At 42.5% G+C, this 25,344-nt stretch overlaps 1 protein-coding gene across 1 annotated transcript in view; it reads right to left on the bottom strand.

Annotated features, from left to right (window-relative positions):
* The window catches only part of Tbc1d9 (TBC1 domain family member 9), a 97,740-nt gene that overhangs the window by 25,728 nt on the left and 46,668 nt on the right, over nucleotides 1–25,344 (bottom strand). The window contains exons 3-9 of the mRNA XM_051194895.1: nucleotides 22,664–22,782; nucleotides 13,962–14,190; nucleotides 13,297–13,558; nucleotides 10,726–10,933; nucleotides 6,738–6,944; nucleotides 5,158–5,328; nucleotides 4,270–4,420 (exon numbers count right to left, since the gene is read on the bottom strand). Coding sequence (XP_051050852.1) covers nucleotides 4,270–4,420; nucleotides 5,158–5,328; nucleotides 6,738–6,944; nucleotides 10,726–10,933; nucleotides 13,297–13,558; nucleotides 13,962–14,190; nucleotides 22,664–22,782 — 1,347 coding nt within the window. The remainder of the gene's footprint in view (nucleotides 1–4,269; nucleotides 4,421–5,157; nucleotides 5,329–6,737; nucleotides 6,945–10,725; nucleotides 10,934–13,296; nucleotides 13,559–13,961; nucleotides 14,191–22,663; nucleotides 22,783–25,344) is intronic.

Genomic DNA, 25,344 nt, shown 5'->3' with positions numbered 1-25,344 from the left:
TGAATTGTAATGTTTTCTGGTCTTAGGTGACCCTCATGAAAAGGCTAGTCAACCCCTGGGATTGAGAACCACTGGTCTAAGCTTTCATGCCTTAAAAGTACGGTGACAAAAGAAAAAGACTCCATCAGAATCTTAAAAATATTGCTCCAAAGGTCAGCATTCAGACAGTGAAAACACAGGCAACACAATGGAATAGTTTGAAAACTCTCATAGGAGATTTATGTCCAAAATCAATTACAAAAAAACTCTCTTAACTTATCAACTGAAATATTACATAATTAAAAATGGGCAATGGATCTTAGTAGATATTTCCACAAAACAATTAATTATATAAACAACCACTAGCTGATCGAGGAAATGAGTCAAAACCACAATTAGAGAACTGGTCAAACGGCAGAGAATAACCGAGTGTGGAACACTCATCTCTGAATGAAGTGTGTGAATAGTCGCTTCACCCCTCCCCAAAGCTCAGGGTCCAGCACAGAATAGGGGCTGGAGAGACAGGAAAAGATTGCCAAGGACTGCTGTCAAATGATGTCTACTGGACTCGATGGGACAGAAGCTCACGCAGCCACACCCTTAGCTGACTACTGACAATTGATGGCTGCTGAGGAAGGAAGAGTTAGTTTTCTTCAGGGTTGTGGCCTCTGGTAGGCTGACCACATGCAATGTATGACCATATACCCATATGCATGTGTGTAACATTAATTGGATCCAGTTGGGAAGGAAGACAGGCAGGCAGAGAGGAAGGGAGGGAGGAAAGAAGGACAAAGAACATATAAATTTGGGAGTTGTGGGAATGCAAGATTTGGACAGGGGTAGGGTGAAATAATGAAAATACATTATATACATGTATGAAATAATCAAAGAATGAATTAAAATATTATATCTAATTTTAAAAAATAACCAAACCAAACCAACAAAAACAACCTCCACAAGCTGGGTGGTAGTGCATGCCTTTAATCCCAGCACTCAGGAGGCAGCCTGGTCTACAGAGTGAGTTCTAGGATAGCCAGGACTACTAAGAGAAACCCTGTCCAAACAAACAAACAAACAAAAAGACAAACACATAAATGTCCAGCCTCCCTTAAACCCAAGCCCCAATCTGAAAGCACTTCACACCCACTAGGGGAGGGAAAACAGGAGGCAGTAAGTGACAGTGGAGATGTGATGTGGAGAAACTACTCCATGTGCACACGACAGTATCCAAAAGCCAGGTCCACACTCCCAGCAATAATACTCAGGAGAAGCAAGGAGCAGCCTAAACTTCAAGTGATAAATGCCTGAAGTCCAGCACTGGGCTCTGACAAGCAGTGGAATGCTGATATAGGCTGCACCATGCTTGAACACTTCAGACGCTTGTCTTAGGCAGAAGTTAGTCATGAAACATTGGACACTGATTTAATCCACAGGAGATGTCCAGAGTAGACAAACTACAGCAACAGAGAAGTAAGTCACCGCTTACATGGCTGAAGAAAATGATGACTGACAAAAGGTATGGAATATATAAATATATATATATATTTTTGAGAAAGATGACAATGTTCTAAAATTAACTGTGCTGACAATGACATGAATCTATGGATATAACAATGTTGTCTAGTCTTTGGTAAATCTTGAATTATAGCTCAAAAAAGGTTTAATTTAAAATAAGTAAAGTACAAAAAGAATAACAAAGTAAACACATTTCATTTTAGAAAAGTGTCACAGAACCAATGGTTGTCCCTGTCCTAGTCCTGACAATGACCAACTGGCTGATATTGCCTCTGCTCTGCTCTCCCTGGGGACAGACTGAACCTGACTTCAGTAGGTCTAGATCACAGACCTCATGTACCACTTTCAGGGGCATGCAAAGCAATAGATCTCAACATGGGCTTCCCAGCCAGAAGCCGGGTGACCTTTAAGGGCAAGCTGGTTTCCACGTGAAATCCACCCATGAGTGTGTGGACAAATACCCGACAAAGGGCACTATGTAGACATACCGCCTTTTGGCCACATATAGCATCCTTTGTTAAGGAAAACACTGACTAGAACCCTCTCCTTGTGTCTGTTTCAGTCAGTGGGCTAGGTGCTGCTGTACACTGGATTCATGGTGAATTCATTTGAATCTAAAATATAGCTAAAAATAAGTTCTGATTTGAGGGGAATGAGAGAAACGAACTTTTCCTGTGCTATGTCAGTGCTTTGAATCTGGTTGTCAAGGTGACCCATTCACCAAACACAGGAAGAGCAAGAAGGCTGGATAAGAGAACTCTATGTGATGATGATGTCGTGTATTCAGAGATGGCTTAGCTCAAATCTGACCTTCCTTTTGCCTTTTTCCAACAGTCCAGCTTGGCAATGGACTCACTATGTACCCCAGGCTGGCCTCAAACTTAAAGAGACTGTCCTGCCTCAGCCTCCCCAGTCTGAGGATTACAAATATCTACCACCATGCCCATGAGAGTCTGGGTCTGGTCTACTTAAGGAAATAGGGGGAAAGCCAAACAAATCAAGTTTACATAAAATGGATAAAGCAATATTTATTTATTTATTTATTTGAATTTGATCTTCTTATTTCTGAGATATGTCCTGTGATAGGCAATTTTACCATTTATATCTACTTTTGGAAAGATCCACAAGGCTTTCTGGTAAGTCCAGTCAATTTATTTTTAAGTTCCAGTATTATTTTTTTTTAAGTAAAAGGATTTAATAGTGGTACTTGGATGGGGATATCTCCAGTTTCAAATAAAAACATTTTCATGGATGCAATAAGACTGGTAATGTTTCCTAGTCGCATCAGCTGATTGACGTCTGATTGAAATGAAGGCTGGTAATGACCAAAGGTATGTTTTGGTGGTTGGGGTACAAAGATTCCTGGGGTGCACTGGATGTTTCCAGATGGCAGAAAACAGTGGTGGCTTATCTTATAAGACTAAGATAAATAAATAAAAAATAGTGGAACAAAATTACAGAAATCAGTTCAGCATTTTACATGACTTTTATTGTGGAATATTTTTCAATGGCTTTGTCTTATTATTGTTCATTAATAATTTACCTTGCTTGGTTAATAAGTTAGCCTTTATCATAAATATGCATGTGTATGTAAGGAAAATCTATAGTATATACAAGATCAAATACTGCTGTGTTTGCAGACATTGACTAAGGGGTCTTGGAAAGCATTCCCTGAGGACAAAGCATAATGTAAGTGGCAGCCAGTCATTCCTTGGAGACCTTTCTCAGTGGTTTAGATGCCAGTAAGTGGTTCATACTCCTGTAAGTACCCTCCCACTCACGCTCTGATAAATAAGCCTAATTAAGTACTAACTAGACCTCAGTAAATTCTTTCTTTAGTCAGTCATGGGCACCCTAGCTGGGGTGAGTAGATGAAAGTCCACATCTCTCCAGGAAAAGCCCACACAACAGGGCCCACTGAAATATTCCCAATAAAGTCAACAGTGCCAGGAGGAAGGGCCATTTCAATTCACAAAGTATTTATTAAACTCCTACTTCAGCTTCTGTTCCCTCCCCCTAAACAGCCTCACTGGAGAAACAGGAGAGATGACAGGATTGGAGAATAGGAACTGCTGGCCTTGGGTGCCCTGGGAAGGAAGAGTTACCATGACAGGCTTCAGCACCTCATGAAGAAACCAGGTCCAGCTTTGATTTGTTGACTCTTGCTGTGGAGCAATCTTTTTATGTAGTGTAAATATGTATTACTCTCATTGTTAATAAAAAGCTCACTGGCCAATGGTTTCTGGGGAGAAAGGGGGCAGAGAGACTCTGGAGTCGGGTGGAAACCCACAGAAGGAGAAGGATGTAGATGAGCCTTGGGGAAGCACACAGATTGATGGAAATTGATTGATTTAAGTTATAGGAGTGCTGGGCAATGGTAGTACACACCTGCCTTTAAGCCCAGCACTCAGGAGGCAGATCTCTGTGAGTTCAAGGCCAGCCTGGTCTACAGAGTGAGTTCCAGGACACAGAGAAACCCTGTCTTAAGAAACCAAATATACATACATACATACATACATACATACATACATACACATATATACATATACATACATACATATTAGCTAAAAACAAGCCTAAGCTATTGGCTGAGCATTTATAATTAATAATAAGTCTTTGTGTGGTCATTTGGGAGCTGTCTGGCAGGACAGAGCTGACCAGAGGTCTAGATGAAAAACTCTGCCTACAGTCTCTTGTCTCACAGGACTTTGATGCATGATGGAGGTGGGAGGAAGCCTCACAGTCACCATGCTACACTGCTCCTGGTCCCCCTACCTGAAAGCAGCAGCCAGAGCTCCCCGCGCATGCTCTCTGGGATCCCCTTCAGCACCAGCTCCCGCGTCTTCTCTGTACGGTACATGCAGATCCCCTGTCCATACTCAGCAAAGTGAATCTTCCAGGCTTGTTCTTTCAAAAACTCTTTGGCCTGAAAGACATAACGGAATAGGACTGAAGTCCCAGAGGGCTCTGAGGGGAAGAACTGAGGACTGTAATGACAGACAGGGATCATGATCCCTGTGGAATGACAGTGGACTCTGAGCAGAACTACATCTGATGTAGAACTCATATGTTTAGAGTTCTTTCCTAATTTTATCCATCAATCATAGCCTTTTCTGTTCTATAGGGTCCTACTTAACCGGCCAGTAGAATGCTAATCATACCTGTGCTTTTATGTGAATGTGAATTGCTGACTTGTAAATGTGGACTGAGAAAGCATGTACTAATTTGTTGTTTGGTTTACATAATAGTTAAAACAAGACCAAAGAAATAGAAAAATAGCCATGCAGGCACCGTAACTCCCAATACTTCAGTGAAACACTCTGCTACCTAGTGACATATTTAGATAAATACTGTTTTGTTTGTTAAAAACAGAGATTTTCCTACAGACATTTATGGCTGTTTTTTATAGATGTTAATTAGTTTAATTACTTTAAAAAATATCTACACGGGAACTGGAGAGATGGCTCAGTGGTCAAGAGTATACAATCAGAGTTCAGATCCCAGCATTCAAGTAAGTCAGCAGTCTTGAAATCGCCTGTAGCTCCAGCTCCAAGGGGTCTGCGCATGCGCATACGTGTGCGCACACGCATAACAACCTAAAACCAATCTTAAAATAACTTCTAATGGTTTTGTTCTAATACAGCAAAAGCAAGAGGTACCTACCAATTTCGGGTTGAATTCTTCTGGAGATCGCCGCCGGTACATGGTCATGAGGGTCTGTGTGGCTGTGGGGACACTGTTGCCGTTGAGGTTAAAGGGGCGCTCTCCTTCCGCATCGGAGCTAGTGCTTCTCTGGGGACTGGAGGAAACGAGGCTGCTGGGCCGAGAGTACACCTGCCAGTGGAGAGGGACACAGGTGGATGGGCCCTGAAGCACAATTAACTTCTTTTGTCTTCTGTACAGGTATGATTAGCTAGGTTATGTTTTCCTATTACAGTTCTTGCTATGTGAAGAAACAGGGGAAATGCCAATATGTCAACACTTTTTCAGGAGTTATACTGGGGCAAAAGTCATAAACAACAGCGTTTCAATGCTCAAAATAGACTTCCCAGGCCTGGGCACGTAGTTCAGCTGGTAGCGTGTTTGCCTACTATACACAATGATCTGGATTTGATGCCAGCAACACATGAACTTGGTGTGCTAGCACAGGGTATAATCCCAGCACTGAGGAGATAGAGTCAGGATCAAAAGTTCAAGGCCATCTTCAGCTACTCAGCAGGTTCCAGACCAGCCAGACCTACTGGAGATGTCTCAAAAAAAAAATGTACAAAGATTTATATTATCTGCCGAAAATCCAGAGTATTATTGTTAAATAATAAACTAATATAATAAAGAATTTCCCTTCTATTATTTCAATAAAAGTGGTTGGTTATCTGTTTCACTGATTGCCTCTTTGCAAAGCATGACACAGAACAGGCAAAAGCTTTGGAAACTGACAGTTTGCCTATTGTCTAGTTTCTGTCATCTCAAAAAATGCTCCATAAGCGGTCACGCAGCAGGGACAGGGATGGTAAATGCAACCTCACCAATCTATAAAATGGGTTTAGCTAACAGAAAGTCCCCTCATCACTCTAGCTGGTTCCCTGTCTTCCCAGGGTTCCAGATTCCCTGGATAGTGGTCTAATGCGTGTTTCATCACAGAAGCATCACCATAGTGATGCTATATTTCAAGTCTGATTTCACTTAATATTCTTCCCATTGATGTCACCAAATAGAAAAGAGTCACTTTCCATGTAATCTGGTCAAATCACTTAAAATATCTCCAATTTAAGGAGAACCAAATTGAGCCTGGAGGTGTAAATTTGTAATCCCAGCTGAGGCTGAGACTAAAGGATTGCAAGATCAAGGCCTGCATGGGCTAGGAAGTGAGTTCAAGGATAGCCTGGAGAACTCAGTGAATGAAGGCTGGGGTTATAGCTCTGTAGCTGAGTACTTGCCTAGTTATGTGTGAAGCCATAAATTCAATCTTCATTAACAAACAAACAAAAAGGGATGCTTGGATGCTGGACCATGTCATCTTGAAGGTTTTTTTTTTTTCTCTTTTTCTATGATCAAATACTAATTGCTTGTAATATGACAATCTTGCTCAGATTTTGCCCTGAGCCCTGGGGTGAGGGCGGGAGGGGGTTAGCACAGCTGTTAAATTTGACAGTCAAGATGGACATGGAGGTGCACATTCCAGACTTGAGCACAGGAGCACCTCACTGTGTCCAGTGTCCCCCACCACGTCCCCCACCACTGACCTCATCATCTGAACTATTGCAGCTTCCTGAGAACTCTCTGTCTGAGTAGATTCGAGAAGTCGTTTGCTGCAGGAAATCTGAGATCCTCTGCACCAGGAAGTCTCTGTCTTTCAAGTTGGCAAACAGGAAGGTCATTCTATTCCTAGTGCTGATGGACAAGGGGCTGGGGAGCACGCTGCAGCTGTCGGCCTTCTCCACAATGGTTACCTGAGGAAACAGGAATCAGGAGTACTGCATGGGAAGGACTGGAAAGGAGCAGGGTGAAGCAGCAAGGAGTCCTATTGTCCTGAACGATCCATTCTTGCCCCTGTTAGACAAATGGCAATCCTTCCAACCCCAATCCAGCGAAACACAACACCTTATACAAATCACACTGTAGCTGCTACCAGAAACTAGAACTGTCTTTCAGGGCTTTTCTGACATTTATCAGCAACCAGAGGCATATGGAGAAGTGACAGCTGCCTAGTCAGGGATGCTGCCAGACACCCTGTGGGGTGCAGGGCTACAGCAATAAGTGGCCCCGGATGCCAAGGGTGCCAAGATTGAGAACTAAAAAGGAATTCCCGTTTTTCATTAAAGTTTCATGGAGCCAAAGAGACAGGTCTCCTAGCTGCAGTATCATCAGTAAGAGAGGAAGCAATTCCAATGCTGGCTCCTTTTACTAAGGAAAGGTTAGGACAGCTTTCAAAATACTACCAGTCCATTGGATATGTCATATAGATGCTAACCCTTTCAATGACTTGTTCTAGAGCACACATGATATAAACAACTCAGCTGAAGCCCTGTGTACACCTGCAGATTCTGTGTGCATGCATGTGAGTGCATGTATGTGCGTGTGTGTTTACTCAAGTCTACTAAAGTGTGAAAGAAATATTTGTCTTTGAACAAAAGATTTATCTCTGATTTTTGCAAGTACTGTATTTACGAATATGTGTTTTTCTGTGTGTGCATGTGTGCATGTGTGTGCACAGGCATGGGAAAGTCAGAAGTAAATTCTGAGTTTCTTCCTCAATCACTTATCTACCTTACTTTTCAAGATAGGGCTGCTCACTTAACGGGGAGTTCACTTATTTGTGTAGGTTGGTTGGTCAGGGATCCTTCAGCCTTGGCTGCCAAACAGGAGCATACTGTCACGCTTAAATCTAAACCTGGGTCCTGAGGATACAAACTCACGTCTTGATGCCTAAGCATCAAGCACATTACTGACAGCCTTCTCCTAAGCCCAATGCTGATTTTTTAAAACAGTTTCATTGACCCAAAACAAACATAAATGTATTAAAACTGTTTTCTTTAGTACATTAGAAAAAAAAAACTTAAGGCAAACATGAAGTGGTGTGTCCATCATAGCTCCAACTTTCTGTCTAAAGTTAGCATTTCTTCTACTCTGCAGTCTACAGTCTGTTAAGTTGCACATGCACATTGGATATATGCCCATTCTTTTCCCCACAGTGCATTTCCCTTGCCACTCTGGGTAACTGCTACACTGTGTCCAGGCAGAATCCGATGAAGGAAATCATGCTAAGGGTCAGTGGCTAAAGGGCTTGCTGTGCAAGCCTGGAGATCTGAATTCCACCCCAGAACCAATTTAAACTTGGAAGAGAGTCACTGCCACTGCATCGTCCTCAGACCTCCATATATGGGTTGTAGCTTACACACTTACACACATACACACACACACACACACACACACACACACACGAAAAATTTGAAAATTATGCTTAGAACCAAGTGTTGGGGAATATTATTTTAAGGTGTGTGACTTTTGTTTATGGTGCATTTGTTTAACTCTATGAACCTGTGATTCTTTGTCTAAAACACCTAATTAGTTTAATACAGAGCTGAGGTGGCCATTAGCAAGGCAGGAGAAAGGATAGATGGGGCTGGCTGGCAGAGAGAATGAATAGAAGAAGAAATGAGGAAAAGGAGCCATAAGAGAACAAGGGGAGGAGGACATCAGGGCCAGCTACACAGCCACCCAGCCAGCCACCTAGCCACCCAGCCACACAACCAGCAGCCACCAAGCCACACAGCCACCCAGCCAGCCACCCAGCCAGCCACCCAGCCACACAACCACCCAGCTACCCAGCCACACAACCACCCAGCTACCCAGCCACACAACCACCCAGCCACCCAGCCAGCCACCCAGCCACACAACCACCAGCCACCCAGTCACCCAGCCACTCAGCCACCCAGCCACACAGCTACCCAGCCAGCCACCTAGCCACCCAGCCACACATCCACCAGCCACCCAGTCACCCAGCCACTCAGCCACACAGCCACACAGCCACCCAGCCAGCCACCTAGCCACCCAGCCACACAACCACCAGCCACCCAGTCACCCAGCCACTCAGCCACACAGCCACACAGCCATACAACTTGCCATGGCATAAGAGTAAAAGTAAGATATACAGAAGTAAGACAGGAAAAATCCCAGAGGCAAAAATTAGTTGGGATAATTTAAGAAAAGCTGGCAAGAAACAAGGCAAGCTAAGGCAGGGTGTTTATAACTAAAAATAAGCTTCCCTGTGTGATTTATTTGGGAGCTGGGTGTCAGGCCACCTCAAATTCATCCCTAGTAAATTATCCCAGCCTCAATACCAGCCCCATCTATCCTTTCTCCTGCCTTGCTATTGGCCATTCAGCTCTGTATTAAACCAATCAGGTGTTTTAGACAAAGAACCACAGGTTCATAGAGTTAAACAAATGCACCATAAACAAAAGTCACTCACCTTAAGTAATAATACCAATTACTTAACCCTATGACAAAGTGGAGTGGATCAGTCAACTGTTTGATAGTTTGTGTTCTTTTTTATTGACAAATTCAGCTTCAGGGGATTTATAATCTATAACTTAAGGAGATTTATACACGTAGACAGGGGAAAACAGCAGGAGTGGGAGGGCACAGCCATAGATAAACAGGTGAACACGTTATGCATATACATTTAATGGAGTAAAATATAGTCATTAAAATTGCATTATAGAAGGCTGTTTAATGACTTGGAGGGATAATCTTAGGTATACTCACTGTTAGATGAAATAAAACTCCCCTTCATTTATGTCTAAATTATATAACATAAACATAGTAATGTATAGAGAAAGTTCTTCCAGGAGCTCCTTATTATCTGTACTTTTGCAAATTAGCCACGACAACAATGCATTACTCTTAAAATACAGGAAAAAGGGGAAAATTTGGTCACTTGGGTAACACTTTAAAAAGAGAGAGGAGAGCAGCAGAGTGGAACCGAATCCTTACCACAGGTTCCTAATAGTGAGTCCAAAAGATCTGCTAACCTTAACTTCTGAAAAAGACCGAGCTCGGCTGACTGGAAAATACAGGGCTTCCAACTCCGAACTGCATATCACAGGCATCATCAGTACTCACTGATGGCAAAAACCTGAACACTGTCTTGTTAAAAACTAAGGAGGAGGAGGGAGGGAAAGAAAGAAAAGAGAAGAGCCCTGGAGCAATGGTGTGGGTGGATAAGAGCACTCAGTGTGTAAGGACCGGAGTGTGGATGCTCTGAACACACATAGACCGAGGCACGTCTGCAGCCTCCTAACACGAGTAAACTGAGGCATGCCTGCAGCCTCCTAACACAAGTAAACCGAGGCACGTCTGCAGCCTCCTAACACGAGTAAACCGAGGCATGCCTGCAGCCTCCAAACACATAAATCGAGGCATGCCTGCATCTGTTTAGCTGTAGCACTAGCAGTGGAGACAAGCGCATCATTGACCCGCAGCCATCTTAGCTGAACTGTGAGCTTCTGGCTCAGCGAGGGAGCTTTCTCCAAGTAGACAAAGATGATGGAGGAAGGCAACTGACAACGACTTCTGGCCTCCACCTGTGGGCATGGTGCACACTCTTTCGCATGAAACACACACACACACACACACACACACAGTAAATAAAGAAAACATAACCTTGATTTACATAGAAAAGCATTATAAGCAGATGTCCTAAAATATGGATTTCCACTTGACACTTACTTCCCGGAGTGGAATTATGAGGCTGCAGAGGTTTTCCTCCTTGCTGGTAAAGCAGATGTAATTTGTGGAGACAAACATCTGACCCAGAATGTGCATTTTGTTAAATGGAGTCCAGAGGGTGCAGTCTGTGTGGCCATCTAGCTTTTCATCTTTGGGCAACCGGAAAAGGGCACGGTATCGCTCACTCTTTGCCCTGGCATCCAGATCACTGCAAACCAACACGACAGTTCAGGTTACTCAGAAAGATGTACCAACACTTTTTAACTATGGCCATGTAGGGTCCCCAGCCCTTGCCTCTCTCTTCCTAGACTTGTTCCTCTCATCCTTAGCTGTAGTATTTTGGTGGGACTCCAACCTCACCATCTCCAAGTACAGCATCATTTTACTGTGTCTAGCCATTTTACAATTAACATCTGTAAATGGTTAAAAAAAAAAATCTTGGGTAAAGTAGGACTGAGAAAGGAAAGGGAGCTTATTCTCTTTCTAAATAACTCAAGAATTCCCAAAGTTGTCATTAGACTTTTTTTATCTAGAGTCATTTTTGGAGATTGACTGGTTTGTTTGTTTTGAGACATGTCTGTGTAGCCCTGGAAGACGTAACGACAGTGCAAACAGCTACGCGAGTCTGCTGGGTTTCACTCTCCACTACAGGACAGTGTGAGGAGACCTGGGATCAGTTCTAGCCACAAAGGGCCCAGATGCCACCTGAGGCCTCTGCTGAGTGCAGCACTGCTCTGCTGCTACCCTCTCCTCTGGTCAGAACTCTCCCCTCAGGTTTCCAGCCCACTGTGCTGGGGCTGCTTGGGGCTAGTTTGCCCTGGGATTGGCTTCCCATGGTGAAGAGGGTTTGTGCAGAGGGGTCCTCCACTCCCTCTGCAGTCTAAAATCACCTTGGTCCTCATCTGCTCCGGAGATGCACACATCAACACCCTCTCACTCCTACAGATCTCATCCGAAGGCTGTCTTCTTAGCTTTATCCTTAGGCTGCACTTGGTACCCGCCCTCACCAACAAATATTCCCAACAGATTATTGCATGAAGCCTGTTTTCTTGTGTAGCCACTTTCCCCTGAATGGCAACACCCCTTCCTGGAGGGAGACTCCTAAGACTTGCCCAGGAAGTGAATGAGACTTTCCAGGCCTAGCAATCTCTAGAGACACACCAGGGCCCTCCCAGGGTTTAAGGAGCAGTTAACAACTTCTGGGAGAAGGCTTTCCATCAGGCTGAGTGGCCTGCACCACAGTGCAGGTGATGCAAACATCTTCATGGATGTTCATGCTAGGGTGGAATTCTCAGTGACAAACTCGGGCTCCTGTGAGTAACCCCAATAAACTCACTGGTTCACTAAGCTAGGTTTGGGTGAATTATTTCTCTGGTCTGTCTTTGGTGTCTTATCTGGGAAGATTAGACATTTGGCCCTGTCTTGTAGAAAAAGTCACAGAGCATCAGTTTCCAAACTTAAAAAAAAAAAAAAAAAAAAAAAAAAAAAAAAGATCCCTTCTCTGTCAGTTGCCTTTGATGTTTCCTCTGTTAATTGTGACATTTTACCAGATATATAATTCATTAAGGTAATTAATAAATCTGTTGTTCACTAGGATGTGAAACTCCAAAGATATCCTAACTGCCTCCTTTCAGGGTCCCTTACAGCAACGACCTCCATCTTGATGTCCTGGAGGTCACTCTATGCAACAATAAAAACTGGCCTCTCATGCCCTGGACACACTTTCTCGACTCATTTTAAGGAACTCTAGTCAGCCCGAGCATGGCAACATGGCTCTGGCAGGCCTTGCCCTTCCCTCATTCCCTCTGCCTTGCTAAAAACTTAGATTGCATTCCTAAAGCAGCCACCAAGGTCTAGTTCTTTCTTTGGACATTTTCTTAAGCCAGACTCATTCCCGAGTCTGACCACCAAGGTCCAGCTATCAAGGTATTAAAGTCCAGCAATTAAAAGTCCCCTTATAGCTACCAATCAAATTTAAACACTTCATCCTAACACAGGATGTACCTTTAAAAACTGCCATTTTCCTATGTGCCACGATGTCTGTCTCCTCGCTATCCAGAGGCAGAACCTTTCTTCCCACTCTCACCCTGCCCCTGCCCCAGACAAATACCCCTTCTGTTTCTCCCTGGTTCCTTTCCTCTTCTCCTTCATCCTCTATCTTCTGCCTTTGTCCCTTATCCCTGAGCCAATCCTTTCAACTTCCACACCCAAATTCCAGGGCTCCCTGCAGCTTCTCACCCATTCCCTGGCCTCTGACCCACTGCTCTTGGTGTTTCTCTCTAGGGCTTCCTCCATGTGTTCATCCTTCTGCACAAAATGTGCACCTCTCTGTAACCCATGAGCCTGGCAAAGAACAGCTCCACTGTCACGCGAGGTCATTGTGGGCCTACTGCATTCTGGGATTAAGACTAGCCCACTACCTGGGGAGGAACCTGTCATGCCTGTGTCTCTCACTGACTGGGGATGGCTTAGGCAGTCTTTCCTCATTGTGCCTACACTCAGGAAAGAGCTCACAAGCTGCATGAATGGAAAGGTTTTCCATTCCTGAGTTCTACAGTTTCTCTCACCCACCGTTTCAGAGCAGACACTTTTTTGGGAGATTTCTTCTTGAGTTTCGGAAGAGACCTGTCTTGTTCAAATCCTTCATTGTCCAAGAGCTGCCTCATGGCTATGTTGGCAAGCTGTTCCATCAGCTTGAATGTCTCGTTGATGTTGAGGAAGACGGAGAAGAAATGCTCACTGGACCGTGTGCTCACTTTGATCACATCTGGCAGAAGCAACGTGGCGTTCTTCTCCAGTTGAGTGATGTCCACCCACCGGATCACCAGCTTGGCTGAGCAAGGCAACAAGGTTGGGTCAACGCTTACTTTAGTGTCTTTCCAGATGGGGAAACCTCACAGCTCTGCTCCCAGCCTGTCCAACTCTTTTAAGTTCCTGGCCCTATTTTTATTGCCTCATTTGTTAGTTAAAACTTTTATTACATAAACTCTGGGATCAGAATTATTACAAACTGAAGTCATGCCTATGAAATCAACTATATATTTAGTGAACCTCTAGAACTCAGTGAATAATTTGTTTGCAATTGTTGGAATGAAAATAACTGAATTCACTCATTAAAGAGTCAGAAAAAGATCTGGACTCACCTCTCCATACATGTTTTTGATATTCTGATCAGGGTTATGAGTTCCGGGAAAGCCTTGGTGGACTTTCCATTGAAAACTAGAGAACTCACTCACCTTCCCTCCCCATCAGGAAGGAGGAAAAGCACAGGTGGTTAATGCTGAGGTACATCCAGCCCTGCCGGGGGACCTTCCCCTTCCAGTAGCTGCAAGAGTAATAGTTGACAAGTTTCTCTTCTTCGGGCATCCCAAACAGCCTGTGGAACTTCACAATGGCCTCTTTAAACTTCTCTGTGTCGTCATCTTCTTTCACATTGTTGATTTTGTTATATTCTGCAATGATGCCCTAATAGGGGGTAAAATATACAGATGGAATTATGTCTGCAGCTGAATAGATTAGAAGGAAACACTTTCTAAGACCAGACTTGCTTTGTTTTAATGATTAATTCCCTTTGAGGCAACCCATCAATCTCTGAGCTTCCAGTTAGCTCCAGGTTGGCTTCGGACTCACTATGCAGCCCAGCCTGGCCTCAGATTGACTGTGATCCTTCTGTGTCAGCCTCTCAAGAGCCTTTGTGCTTAGCCAATTAACATGCAGCATTTGTACACTAAAAGATTGTCCGAGGATTTTACTACATATCCATTGGTGTTTGTTAGTTTCTTATGTTCACTAGAAACAAAACTGTTTTATCTGAAAACAAGGAAATGTAAGTTGCCTTGATGGAATAATATTTTCTAAGTGCATCAAGAAAGAGTTACCATAAAGGCCAGCTTCTGCCTTTCAAAAAAAAACAAAAAAACAAAAAAACAAAAAACACTATAGAAGGTCAATGGAGGAAGGACTGACTGGACGTCACTAATGGACATCCATCTAAAGATGCCACACCTCAGGAGTCATCTAAGTTGAAAACAAATGAATACAAGAAGGGAAGTCAAATAGATACATAATTCTTTGAAAGCTGGACAGGAGATAAAATATTTGCACAGCGAGTGACTGTTCTACTCTAACTCTGCTATTGAATCATTCTGGTAACCCGAGAAGGCATTAGTTGCTAGCCGAATCCTCTGCAGCTTTCTGAAGACTGTTTTTGTGCATCTCTTTAGAGAAGAAGCTGGAGAGATGGCTCAGTGGATAAAGGCACTTGCTGCCAAGACTGATGACTTGAGTTCAATCCCCAGGCAGGACCCACATGGTGGAAGGAGACACAGACTCCTGCAAGTTGTCCTCTTAACTGTCATATGGGCACCATGGCACACATGGCAACACACATATGTATGTAAGCATGCATACACACACACACACACACACACACACACACACACACACACACACACAGCTGATTTTGGAAACTGGAGCAATGGCTCAGCAGTTATTACAGGGACTGCGGTTCAATTCCCAGGACCCCCATGGTGGTTACAACTGTCCATAACTCAAGTTCCAGGGGATCCAGCTCCCCGTTCTGGCCTCCACAGGCACCAGGCACATATGTAATACACAGGACATACTTGAATATGTAAAACTCCCATATGCAAAAAAAAATAAGTAAGACTAATTAAAATTTTTTTTTGACTACATCAAAAGTATTTCACCACTTTTGTTACACCAAAATTACTAGGTCATGTTCATTTTGAATCCAATTAACACTGAATTTTTTCCTTCATTGTATAGTATCTGAATAGTTTCCCGGGAGAACTCTGCCCTAGCCAGCCAAACATACCCTCTGGGCCTACAGCGTCATCTATAACTCTCACTTTCTTGTTTCTGGTCCAGTCATTCTGAGAGTTCCTCTGTAACTGTTTTAGTAACATCATCCACCCTCAAACCCTGGTTTGGTTAATTCCCCCCTCCCTGTGAACCTTCTAGCCATGATTACTTCCCCTCACACAAAGCACTGGCGGTTCTCTGCATCATATTTTGAAATTGTTTCTTGAATTTTATGTCTTCTTTGTGGCCTGCAGTGGCGGCGATGAGAAATCGTGGCAGAAGGGATGGCCTCAGTCTTCCAAAAATCCTCATCACCATTCACATGCCTGAAAATCTTGGACACATAGCTAAGAGCAAACAGTAGAATCCCTTTTTGAACTCAAACCCATAGTTCATCTTCAGCCTATTCCACCTTCACAGGCACCTCTAGACCCTCAGCACAAGCCAAAATTATCACAGTGGCTTCCCTGGCAAGATTTTCACATCATGTAGTTGTGTTCTGAAACAGACTTGCCAACAACATTTCCACCAAAGCCTGTGCTGAATCCACCATAAGATTGTTCCCTGACCATTCCCTCACCCCATTGTTACCCTCTACTCTTTCAATTTATGTTGGATTCTGTTTTATATTTTCCTCAACCATTAAATGAATTCCGACACTAACAACAGTGACTTGAACATTTACAGTACCTAACATCTGAAAGGTGTCCACTGCATTATTCCTAGAAGAGAATATGTTGTGTTCCCAAATGAGAATATTTCTTAAGGAGATATATTTTGTTTTTTTGTTGTATGGTCTCGATTTGTGGACCTTGGAATCTATGTTGTTTCTTAGTGAGCTATGTTTAGGAAATTAAGTTTTCAGTTGTGGACTCCATCCATCATCACCCAGGGTAGCAGTATGGCTGGCATCAGAAACAGCGACACTCTTTCCTGGAAGAATATCTAAGATAAGATTGTTTTCCTCTAATTCATCCTGCTACAAACCCCCAGAGAGAACAGAAATGTTGAGGTCCATGGAGGCCAAAGAGTTAGACCTAGGTTATTCTAGGCATGAGCAGGCTTGAGTAAGAGATACATGAGGAACTTCAGACAGCCAGAGGTGGTGTGAGGGCACTGGACCACTGCGTGGGAAGAGTTCAGAAGGATCTTGATGAGGCCAGCCTGGGCTACATAGTAACTTCTGGGTCAACCTGAGCAACTGAGTGAGACTGTTTCCAACAACAACAACAACACACACACACACACACACACACACACACAGAGAGAGAGAGAGAGAGAGAGAGAGAGAGAGAGAGAGAGAGAGAGAGAGAGAGAGAACAAATGAATGAGAAAGTACATGCAATTATGAGGAGAACCCAGTAATAGGATACAGCATCAGTGTTTCTTAGGTAATGCCAGAGGCCTAGAGTCAGCCTGGAAACCTTAGGTGGGCTTATGTCTGTTGTTCTGGACCACTGTGGCAGATCTATTACCAAAGTCAGAATATGGAGAACATTAAAATAGTGATATTATACAACAGACCACATGTAAGGCTGATGGGAGATGTCATTCTGTAAATATGTTTCTCTTATTGGTTAATGCATAAAGCACTGTTGGCCAATAGGAAAGGATGATAGGAGGGACTGGGAGAAAGAAGGAAAGAGGAAGTAGTAAGGAGGAGTCAACATAGAGAGATGGGAGAGAGCAGAACGCCGGCCCCACTCTCCGGTAAGATGAGATCACGTGGAAACACTTAGATTAATAGAAATGGGTTAATATTTAAGATAGAGCTAGCCGACAAGAAGCTAGTAACTGTCCAACAGAATTATATCAAATACAGAGTCTCTGTGTGTTAATTGGGGCTGGCACAGCTCTGGGCCCAGGTCTGCAGGAAAAAACTTTACTCCTAACATAAGGCCCTGTATATTTTGGTACAAAAACACTATGCTAAATACCAAGTTCTAGAATGTTCATTTAAACTTCAAAATGTTTTTTAAGTATGAATGGATTTATGGAAGTATGAAACTAAGAACAGATAGTTGGAGACATTCTGAGGCATAATGTACATTAGTCAATAGACTAGTCAATATTTTCCCTTTCCAACTTTCTCACCTTTAAGAAAAGACAGAGTCCGGAATGCCCAAGCTTTCCTTATCTTTTCTGTGAATGTTCAGGTGAAGGCCAGGTGGACTGAACACAGGGTTGGAGTGTTTCTTTCTTCTAAGTTCTATGGGTTCTACTTATTCTAAAACAAATCACTCTGGTTCTAGGCAACAGCGCTTCGTAGCATCAGAAATTCAATATATCTAACACATTGGATTCCTAATGTAAATTTAAATATGTAAAGGTGTACTAAAAGAGTAAAATTAACTTAGTAAACCAGAGGCTGGCCATCGTGGTGTATGCTTTAATCTCAGCACTTGGGAGGCAGAGGCAGAGAGATCTTGGTGAGTTCAAAACCAGCCTAGTCTACATAATACATTTCAGACATGCCAGGACTGCATAGTGAGACCCTGTCCCAAAACAAAACAAAACAAATATACATTAAAAAACAAAACAAAGCAAAAAAACAAAAACAAAAAAAAAAAAAAAAAAAAAAAAAAAAAAACAACCAACCAAACTTGGTAAACACAAGGAAATGTTAGCTTTATTATTGAGGACAGAAAATTAAAGCATAAAGATATTAAACTTGAAAGCCATTTTAAAAATAGGATGGAGAGATGGCTAAGAGAAAGTGCTGCTTGCTCTTCTAGAGGACACAAGTTCAGTTCCCAGCACACACATCTTGTGGCTCACAAGCACTGTAACTCCAGCTCTGCAGACACCTGCACTATTGTGCATATATCCCCCACACACAGACACACATGCATACATCTAGTTAAAATAATAAACCAAGCCTTTAAAATTTGCAAGAGTAAAAGCAAGTATAGGGGGTTATGGTATAAAAAGCTATATTTAAGGTCTATTAAAATATGCTGGTTCATTAAAATGTTTTAATCACTTCATCTATTAGTCTCTATCCTAAAAGAGATTGGCAAAATGTAATTTGTGGCAAACTAAAGTGTTAATTCTATTTTTATTTGTGTCTGCCTATCCCCTGCTAATTTAGGAACAAAGGTGACTTCTAGAAAGACAAGAAAGTAAATTATTGAGAGTTATATTGTTATTAAAACAACTATAATTAGCCTGGCAACTGTGGCACACACCTTTAATCCCAGCACTTGGGAGGCAGAGGCAGGTGGATCTCTGTGAGTCTGAGGCCAGCTTGGTTTACACAGCGAATTACAAAACAGCCAAGCATACACAGAGAAACTCTGTCTCAAAAAACAACACAAAATATTTCAAAACCCAACAATTATAATTATATAAATACAGTAATTATTAGTCAGGCAACACAAGAGCACAAAATATGACCATTATGATCAACATGCTGAAACTTCAAGAAGTAAGTATACAAAAATCTAGGCATGACACTTGAATCCTGTTGCCTGTATAGGTAATTATTACATTTATAATTAACAAAAGTTAGTTAGATTTCATAACAAATAAGCCTGTTAGTTCACTTAATTATTAGACAGCCTGTGAACCAACAAGCCATTCATTTACACATGAATGACATTCTTTCACACATTATTGTATTAATGGGAATTCCCTCCTCATAAATGGTTTCAGGGGAAATAAACCTGATGTACTTAATGTAGTGAGAAGAAAAACTATTTGACATAATTTGTTCTTCCCTGGGAAGCTTTGATTTTTCCTCTATATCAGAGGCAGGACTGCGAGGTGGCCTCTGGTTACCTATGTAGTCACATGTCTGTGTGTCTTTTCCACTCCAGCTGGCTGCCCTCTTTCCTCCAGCCCCTCATACATGAAATAACAAGAAGCTCTCCTGATCTTCATATTCTCATGCATGCATCATACATAGTCTGAGTTTCACCATACAACCCTCAATTCCTACACACACACACACACACACACACACACACACACACACACACACACACACAGAGTGTTCGAGTTCCAGCCTGGATGCTCTCCCAGGGTCCAGACGAGGGGCTAGACAGCAAGCGGGGAAGGTTTTTCTAAAAGGAGTTCGAGGGTAAGAGGGAAAGTTTTTATACCCACAGGCACATTTAACAGCTCTCTGACAATAGGGCATGCCTATCTCTCAGAGCCAGGAAGGTGGTAGGAACCAGAGGAAAGCAGGTGCCTCACATCTCCCCCTTGGACGTGACTTACAACTGTTAACTGATTAAAGGGGACTTCCTAGTGCTATATCAAAGGGGAACTAAGGCTATGTAATGTGAGATCTCGGGGTTGCAGCTCTTACTGCCGATGCCCCAGTGAGAAGGAATTTCCTTTCCCTATTTGAGAATACAACTCAGTATATACTCTATATACAGTCAAATCCATATAACAAATATTCTGGAGTTGATATCTAGAATATTAATTGCTACTTCTGTAATAAATGATAAAGGCTCCCAACACACACACACACACACACACACACACACACACACACACACACACACAGAGGAAAGTTGTCTGTATCTGGCCCTCTCCAATGTATTACTCCCCCTCCCCATTTCTTAGTCTCTAATAGGGCATCCTAAACGGAGAATGTGCATTCCTTCTGAAGGAAAGCTGGGCATGAGAATCAGGCTGGGGTTACTGGATGGACTTTTTCTACAGTTTATATAGAGTTGCATACGGCCTGCTTCAAATTCAGCTCCATACTTCAAACACATCAGACTTTGATTTGTTATCAACTTTACTCATCTAGTTATTATGTGCTTGAGGAAGAAAGAGGAAAGAGAACACTGGCTGCTCTATGGGATTTTACAACAGCATTGCACCAGACCATTACATTAGAGTCCCTTATTTTGGATCTAAAGAAGGTTTTGTAACCATGTCTAAAATCCCAGTTGCTAAAACAGAAAGAATTGGTCCTTTTGAGCACCCCCCCCATACAGTCACTTCACAACTTTGTGTGGCAAAAATTGTCATGAGCAAAGTCTGATGACACACAGGAGAAATAGCTACAACACATCTGAATCACCAACAAAAGGCAGATGGTATTTCTAGACAAATATTTTTTTTGAAATTAAAGAAAAAAGGGGCTGGAAGCATCATAGCTCAGCCCACAAAGTGCTTGGCTTGTAGGAAGGAGGGCCTAAATTCAATCCTTAGAACCCACTAAACCAAAGCTGGGCATGGTGGAGCATCCCAGCACTGTGGGGACAGAGACAGACAGGTGGATCCCTAGGGCTCAGGCCAGACAGTTTAGTGTCCTTGCAAGTCCGGGTCCAGAGAGGGATTCTGTCTTTAATGAACAAAAGAAGAGGCAGACCACATTGAGGAATGGCACCATAGATTGTCCTCTGGTCTTCACACACATACACAAAGCATGCAAGAAAAATAAGAACACCCCCCAATCCTATAAAAGATAAACAAAAGCTATGCACAGCAGTATATAAATAGACACAGGAAATGCCGCTCAGGTCTCAGACAAATACAAGTCAAGCACCAGTGAAGTGGTCTCCCTCGCCATAAAGCTGGCAGAAGTTGGAAAGCTAAAGATTCTATGTTACTGGAGAAGCTGCAGGGAAGGAGGTGTTTGTACACATGCCAGTGGGAATATAAAATGGCACAGCATCCTGGGGGGAACTGAGAATAGTTAGCAAAACAGCACATGCATTTAGCCTTCAATCTGGCAATCGTGCGTCACCCTAAAGCCATGGCCTCAATCATGTGCAAGCATGGATGTGTGAAATTCCAAATGTAGCAGCATTTATAGTTGCAAAATGTTGAATGGCACATAAATATCAAAGCACAGGTAGTGGGTGAACTAATTACAGCACACACCAAACACAGAGATGTAAAAAGAACGAGGGGATGAAGGAAGTCTGATTCTGGATTAGACTGTGAAATGAAAAAAAAAAAGATGTGGAATTTTCAAAATGACAATATTGAAATAAAGTCTGCAGTTAAATTAGCAGAGTCTCTCTGTGAATTCACATCTAATAAAACCATCATTTGCGAACTTTCACACTGAAGAGCTATTCAGATTTTTAAAATCATTAATGGATACTATAGCAACAGGGAAACTTGGACTAAAAAATGGGGCATTGGTGATTTAAAATGTTTTCCTATAGAAATACAGTTATTTACAAACATGAAAATATGAATTCTACAGTGGAAAAATGGACAATACTTTGAATGGGTTCAGGACACCAGTGGGTGCCAGATGAATTTCATGTGCCTCAGGACACAATAGCCTGAGGAGGACACAAGATAGCTCATGTAGCACTCCATTCCAGGAAGGCAAAACTTGAATTCAATCACAGAGAGACATCTGACAGAACCTCAAATGAAACATCCTTTTATAAAAACCAGAAGGACATAATTTAACAACATCAATGTTGTAAGGCATAAGGAATGGTGGTGGAAATGTTCCAGAAGGAAGGAGACTTAAGACGTGCAAACTAAATTCAGTTCCATCATAGGCTGAAAAAACACAGCCATCAAAGGTACTATCAACCCCGTTTAGATCAGACTATGTGTGACTGGGGAAATGTCTCAGAGGTTAAGAGCACTGACTGATCTTGCAGGAGAACAGGGTTTGATTCTTAGCATCCTCACAGGAGCTCCCAGATATCCATAAATCTAGTTCCAGGGGCCCTGATGCCCTTTTCTGACCTTGAACAGCACCAGTCACATACATGGTGCATATACACACATGTACACAGAACACTTACACACATAAATAACTCTAAATTTTTTAAAAGTTAGAATTCATGTTAAGTATTAAAGTGCTGTAATAACGATACAATTATACACATTGATAATGTTTATTTTTTCATCAAATATCACTATTGGAACACACACTTGAAGGAGTGTTAGCCTTAAGAATTCTAAGTAAGTGGGGTAGAATGTTCTGACAGCTAAGTTCAAGTGAAGGGCACACTTGAGTTATATATATTCCTTATTTTTGCAATATTTCTGCACATTTTAGATTTTTTCCATTTAAAGGCATTGGTATGTTTAAATTTTTTTTATTCTTTGAGAATTTTACACATGCATATTGCGTATTTCAATAAATTCAGCCAAAACGAAATGAAAAGGCAACTACCTGTATTTTTCCTCTTACAAATGTGGTGATGTCATTCTCATTCTCAAAGATGGAGAGTGTCTGCAATAGATTCTGTTCGAGCCATTCCCAGTGCTCAGTAACCTCCTTCCTGGAGCCACCTGCAGAGAAGCAGAGGGGGCAGCAAGGGACATCAACTTTCACACTGAAGCCATATTAAGAACCAAGCTTACTTCACCAGCATTCAACACCAGCAAAGGAGGCTGCTTGCCATTCCCAGAGTTCTGACTTCAGTTCCTCAGAGAAGAGACATGCAAGGCAATGAATATAGGGACACCCAAGAGCAAGCACTGTGCTCTAGATTATTCTGACAAGGTCATTCCAGGAACTGAGACTATTTTAGTTGATGTAGCCACATACACTGCAAAGATTTATCAGCTGGGAATTTAGCTCTTTTCTTCTCCCTTCCAAAATGTGTAATTTACAGGGTGACATAGATCTTGTCATGATGTGAGTTTTCCATGGTTAAGCTGAAACACTGGGTGAGCTATGGTGTGCCCATGGAGATATTATGGAACCATTTCATATAAGGGCAATGAATGAGCCTTGTTGAATTATGAATGAGATATGAAAATAGACTATCGCTACAGGATGGCAGCCACCCTCCCCAGTGCAGCTGCCTTGAAACACAGAGAGGAATTCATCCTTGCAGCTTCCAACCAAGTCTACACTTCTACCAGTTGCTAAGAAACACATGTCACCTCGCTTGGAAACCTCTGAATTAAACCATCCTAGCCTTGGAATATATGTAGCTACCCTGCAGGGCATAACAGGGTGACAGTCAGGATGAAGTTAGGCAATGCTAGAATAGATTTCCTTTATCGTTATCTTAGGGGGGGGGAGCTTTAGGGATAAACTATCAGCAACTACACACTTCAACTGCATATGCTTCCTATCTCCACACCAAGGAGTGAGCTTCTGGGCCACTGGTTCTTTGGGTGATGGCTAAGATTCCCAAGTTATCTTTCAATGGAGATCTCAAGAATGCCCAATTTTTACATTCTTCATCACTGGAAATTCAAGATATCACAAGCTGATTCCCAACACAGGGAAGGAAGGTGAGAGGCATGCGTGTTGTTTGCAATTACACTCAGATCTCTGGTCTGTGATCTAAAATATCTTTAAGACTGACAGGCATGCTCTAGGAACCCCAGGACCACTGTTGGAGAGAAGACAAAAAGAAAAAGGAAATCCATGCTCGTGTTCTTTCACTTTAGGACTAGATACCAAAATGTCTGATAATGAATACTTATGTGAGACTAGTGTGGTGCTCAGCTAATATGTGCAAGGCCCAAGTCCCAAGGACTTCAATAAAAATATAAAATTGTAAAAAAAAAAAAAAAAACCTATGCTCTCATAAAGGGTAATGAGAAGGTTTCTCAGGAGAGCAGCAGTGTGAGACTCTAAAGATGAGAGCTTCTGTCTGCATCATCGATGCTTTCCACGGCTCTGGGCCAAGAGCAAGAACCTGAGAGAGCAATATGCTGCCAGCACCACACAATGTTGTGGCAATACTTGAAGCTCAGGTTAACCTGGCCCTTCCATCTGGCTGCCATGAGTTAACTGGCTATCTTTAGACAGTTTTTAATAACCATCTCAAATTCTCTACAGGAGAAATGAACGTGAACAATGGCCCCTCCTCCCCCTCAAACCAGCCTTGTAGACTGTCTATAGACACAGCTTAGAAAGCAGGGAATTCTTTCAAATGCAAAATGCAATTGTTATTTGGAATATTTAGGAAACTATCAATTTGAGGAGTTTGACAGAAAAAATTTTAACCCTTTAGAATAAGAATTTAGATAATAATTGGAAAAAAAATTAAATCAAAACAAAACCATGGGCCTCTAATACTCTGGTTATCTCTTCAAACTATGAATTTGTCACCCAAAACCCAAACCCTTCTTTGTCCATGTCACTGACCCCATGAGCTGTGAGATGCTACTGACATGAAGGGCATCTCGAAGGGTGAGTATTGGCCATCTGCAGTTCTGTCTGTGCTTGTTGGCATGGCCAGATGCACTGCACCTTAGAAAAGAGGTCCATGGAGAGGCGCACAGGTTTGCAGAGCCTCTGAATGTCCCCTCCACACAGCTCCTAGCCTCTGCTTTCACCTCTTATGTGCTTTCTCTTACTCCATCATGACTGCCTGAAGCTGGGTGAGGTCTGGCAACAGAGGTCTGCTTCTTGAGTGGATCTTAGCACACTCCGCCCATTACAAGAAATCACACTAGAGTCTGTGGTGTGTGTGTGTGTGTGTGTGTGTGTGTGTGTGTGTGAGAGAGAGAGAGAGAGAGAGAGAGAGAGAGAGAGAAATTGGCCTTGGGCATCATTCCTCTGATGTCATTTACATTATTTTTGAGATAGGGTTTCCTGGGAACTGATATTTGGTAGTTAGCTTATGTGTTGGGGTCCTGAGACCAGAGCACTGCCCTGAAATTTTCTCACTGTTGGGGTGGAGGGGAGAAGACTGAGAGAGAATAAGTTTGTCTGCAAATTAAACAAACTGTTAACTGTGGAAAGAAAGCCCACTGAGTCTTCTAAGGGTTAAAAGCAGCCGTGTGGTATTTTCAGATGAGAAACAGGCTGAGTGGATCTCTGACATGTTTCAGTGTTTAAACATACAATTTCAGAATTAATCAACTAGAAGGCAAACAACAAAGACA

This window comes from Phodopus roborovskii, unplaced genomic scaffold (assembly GCF_943737965.1).
Source record: "Phodopus roborovskii unplaced genomic scaffold, PHOROB, whole genome shotgun sequence".
NCBI lineage: Eukaryota > Metazoa > Chordata > Mammalia > Rodentia > Cricetidae > Phodopus > Phodopus roborovskii.
Note: the sequence above shows the minus strand (reverse complement) of the source record. Positions and strands in the feature narration are given on the sequence as shown.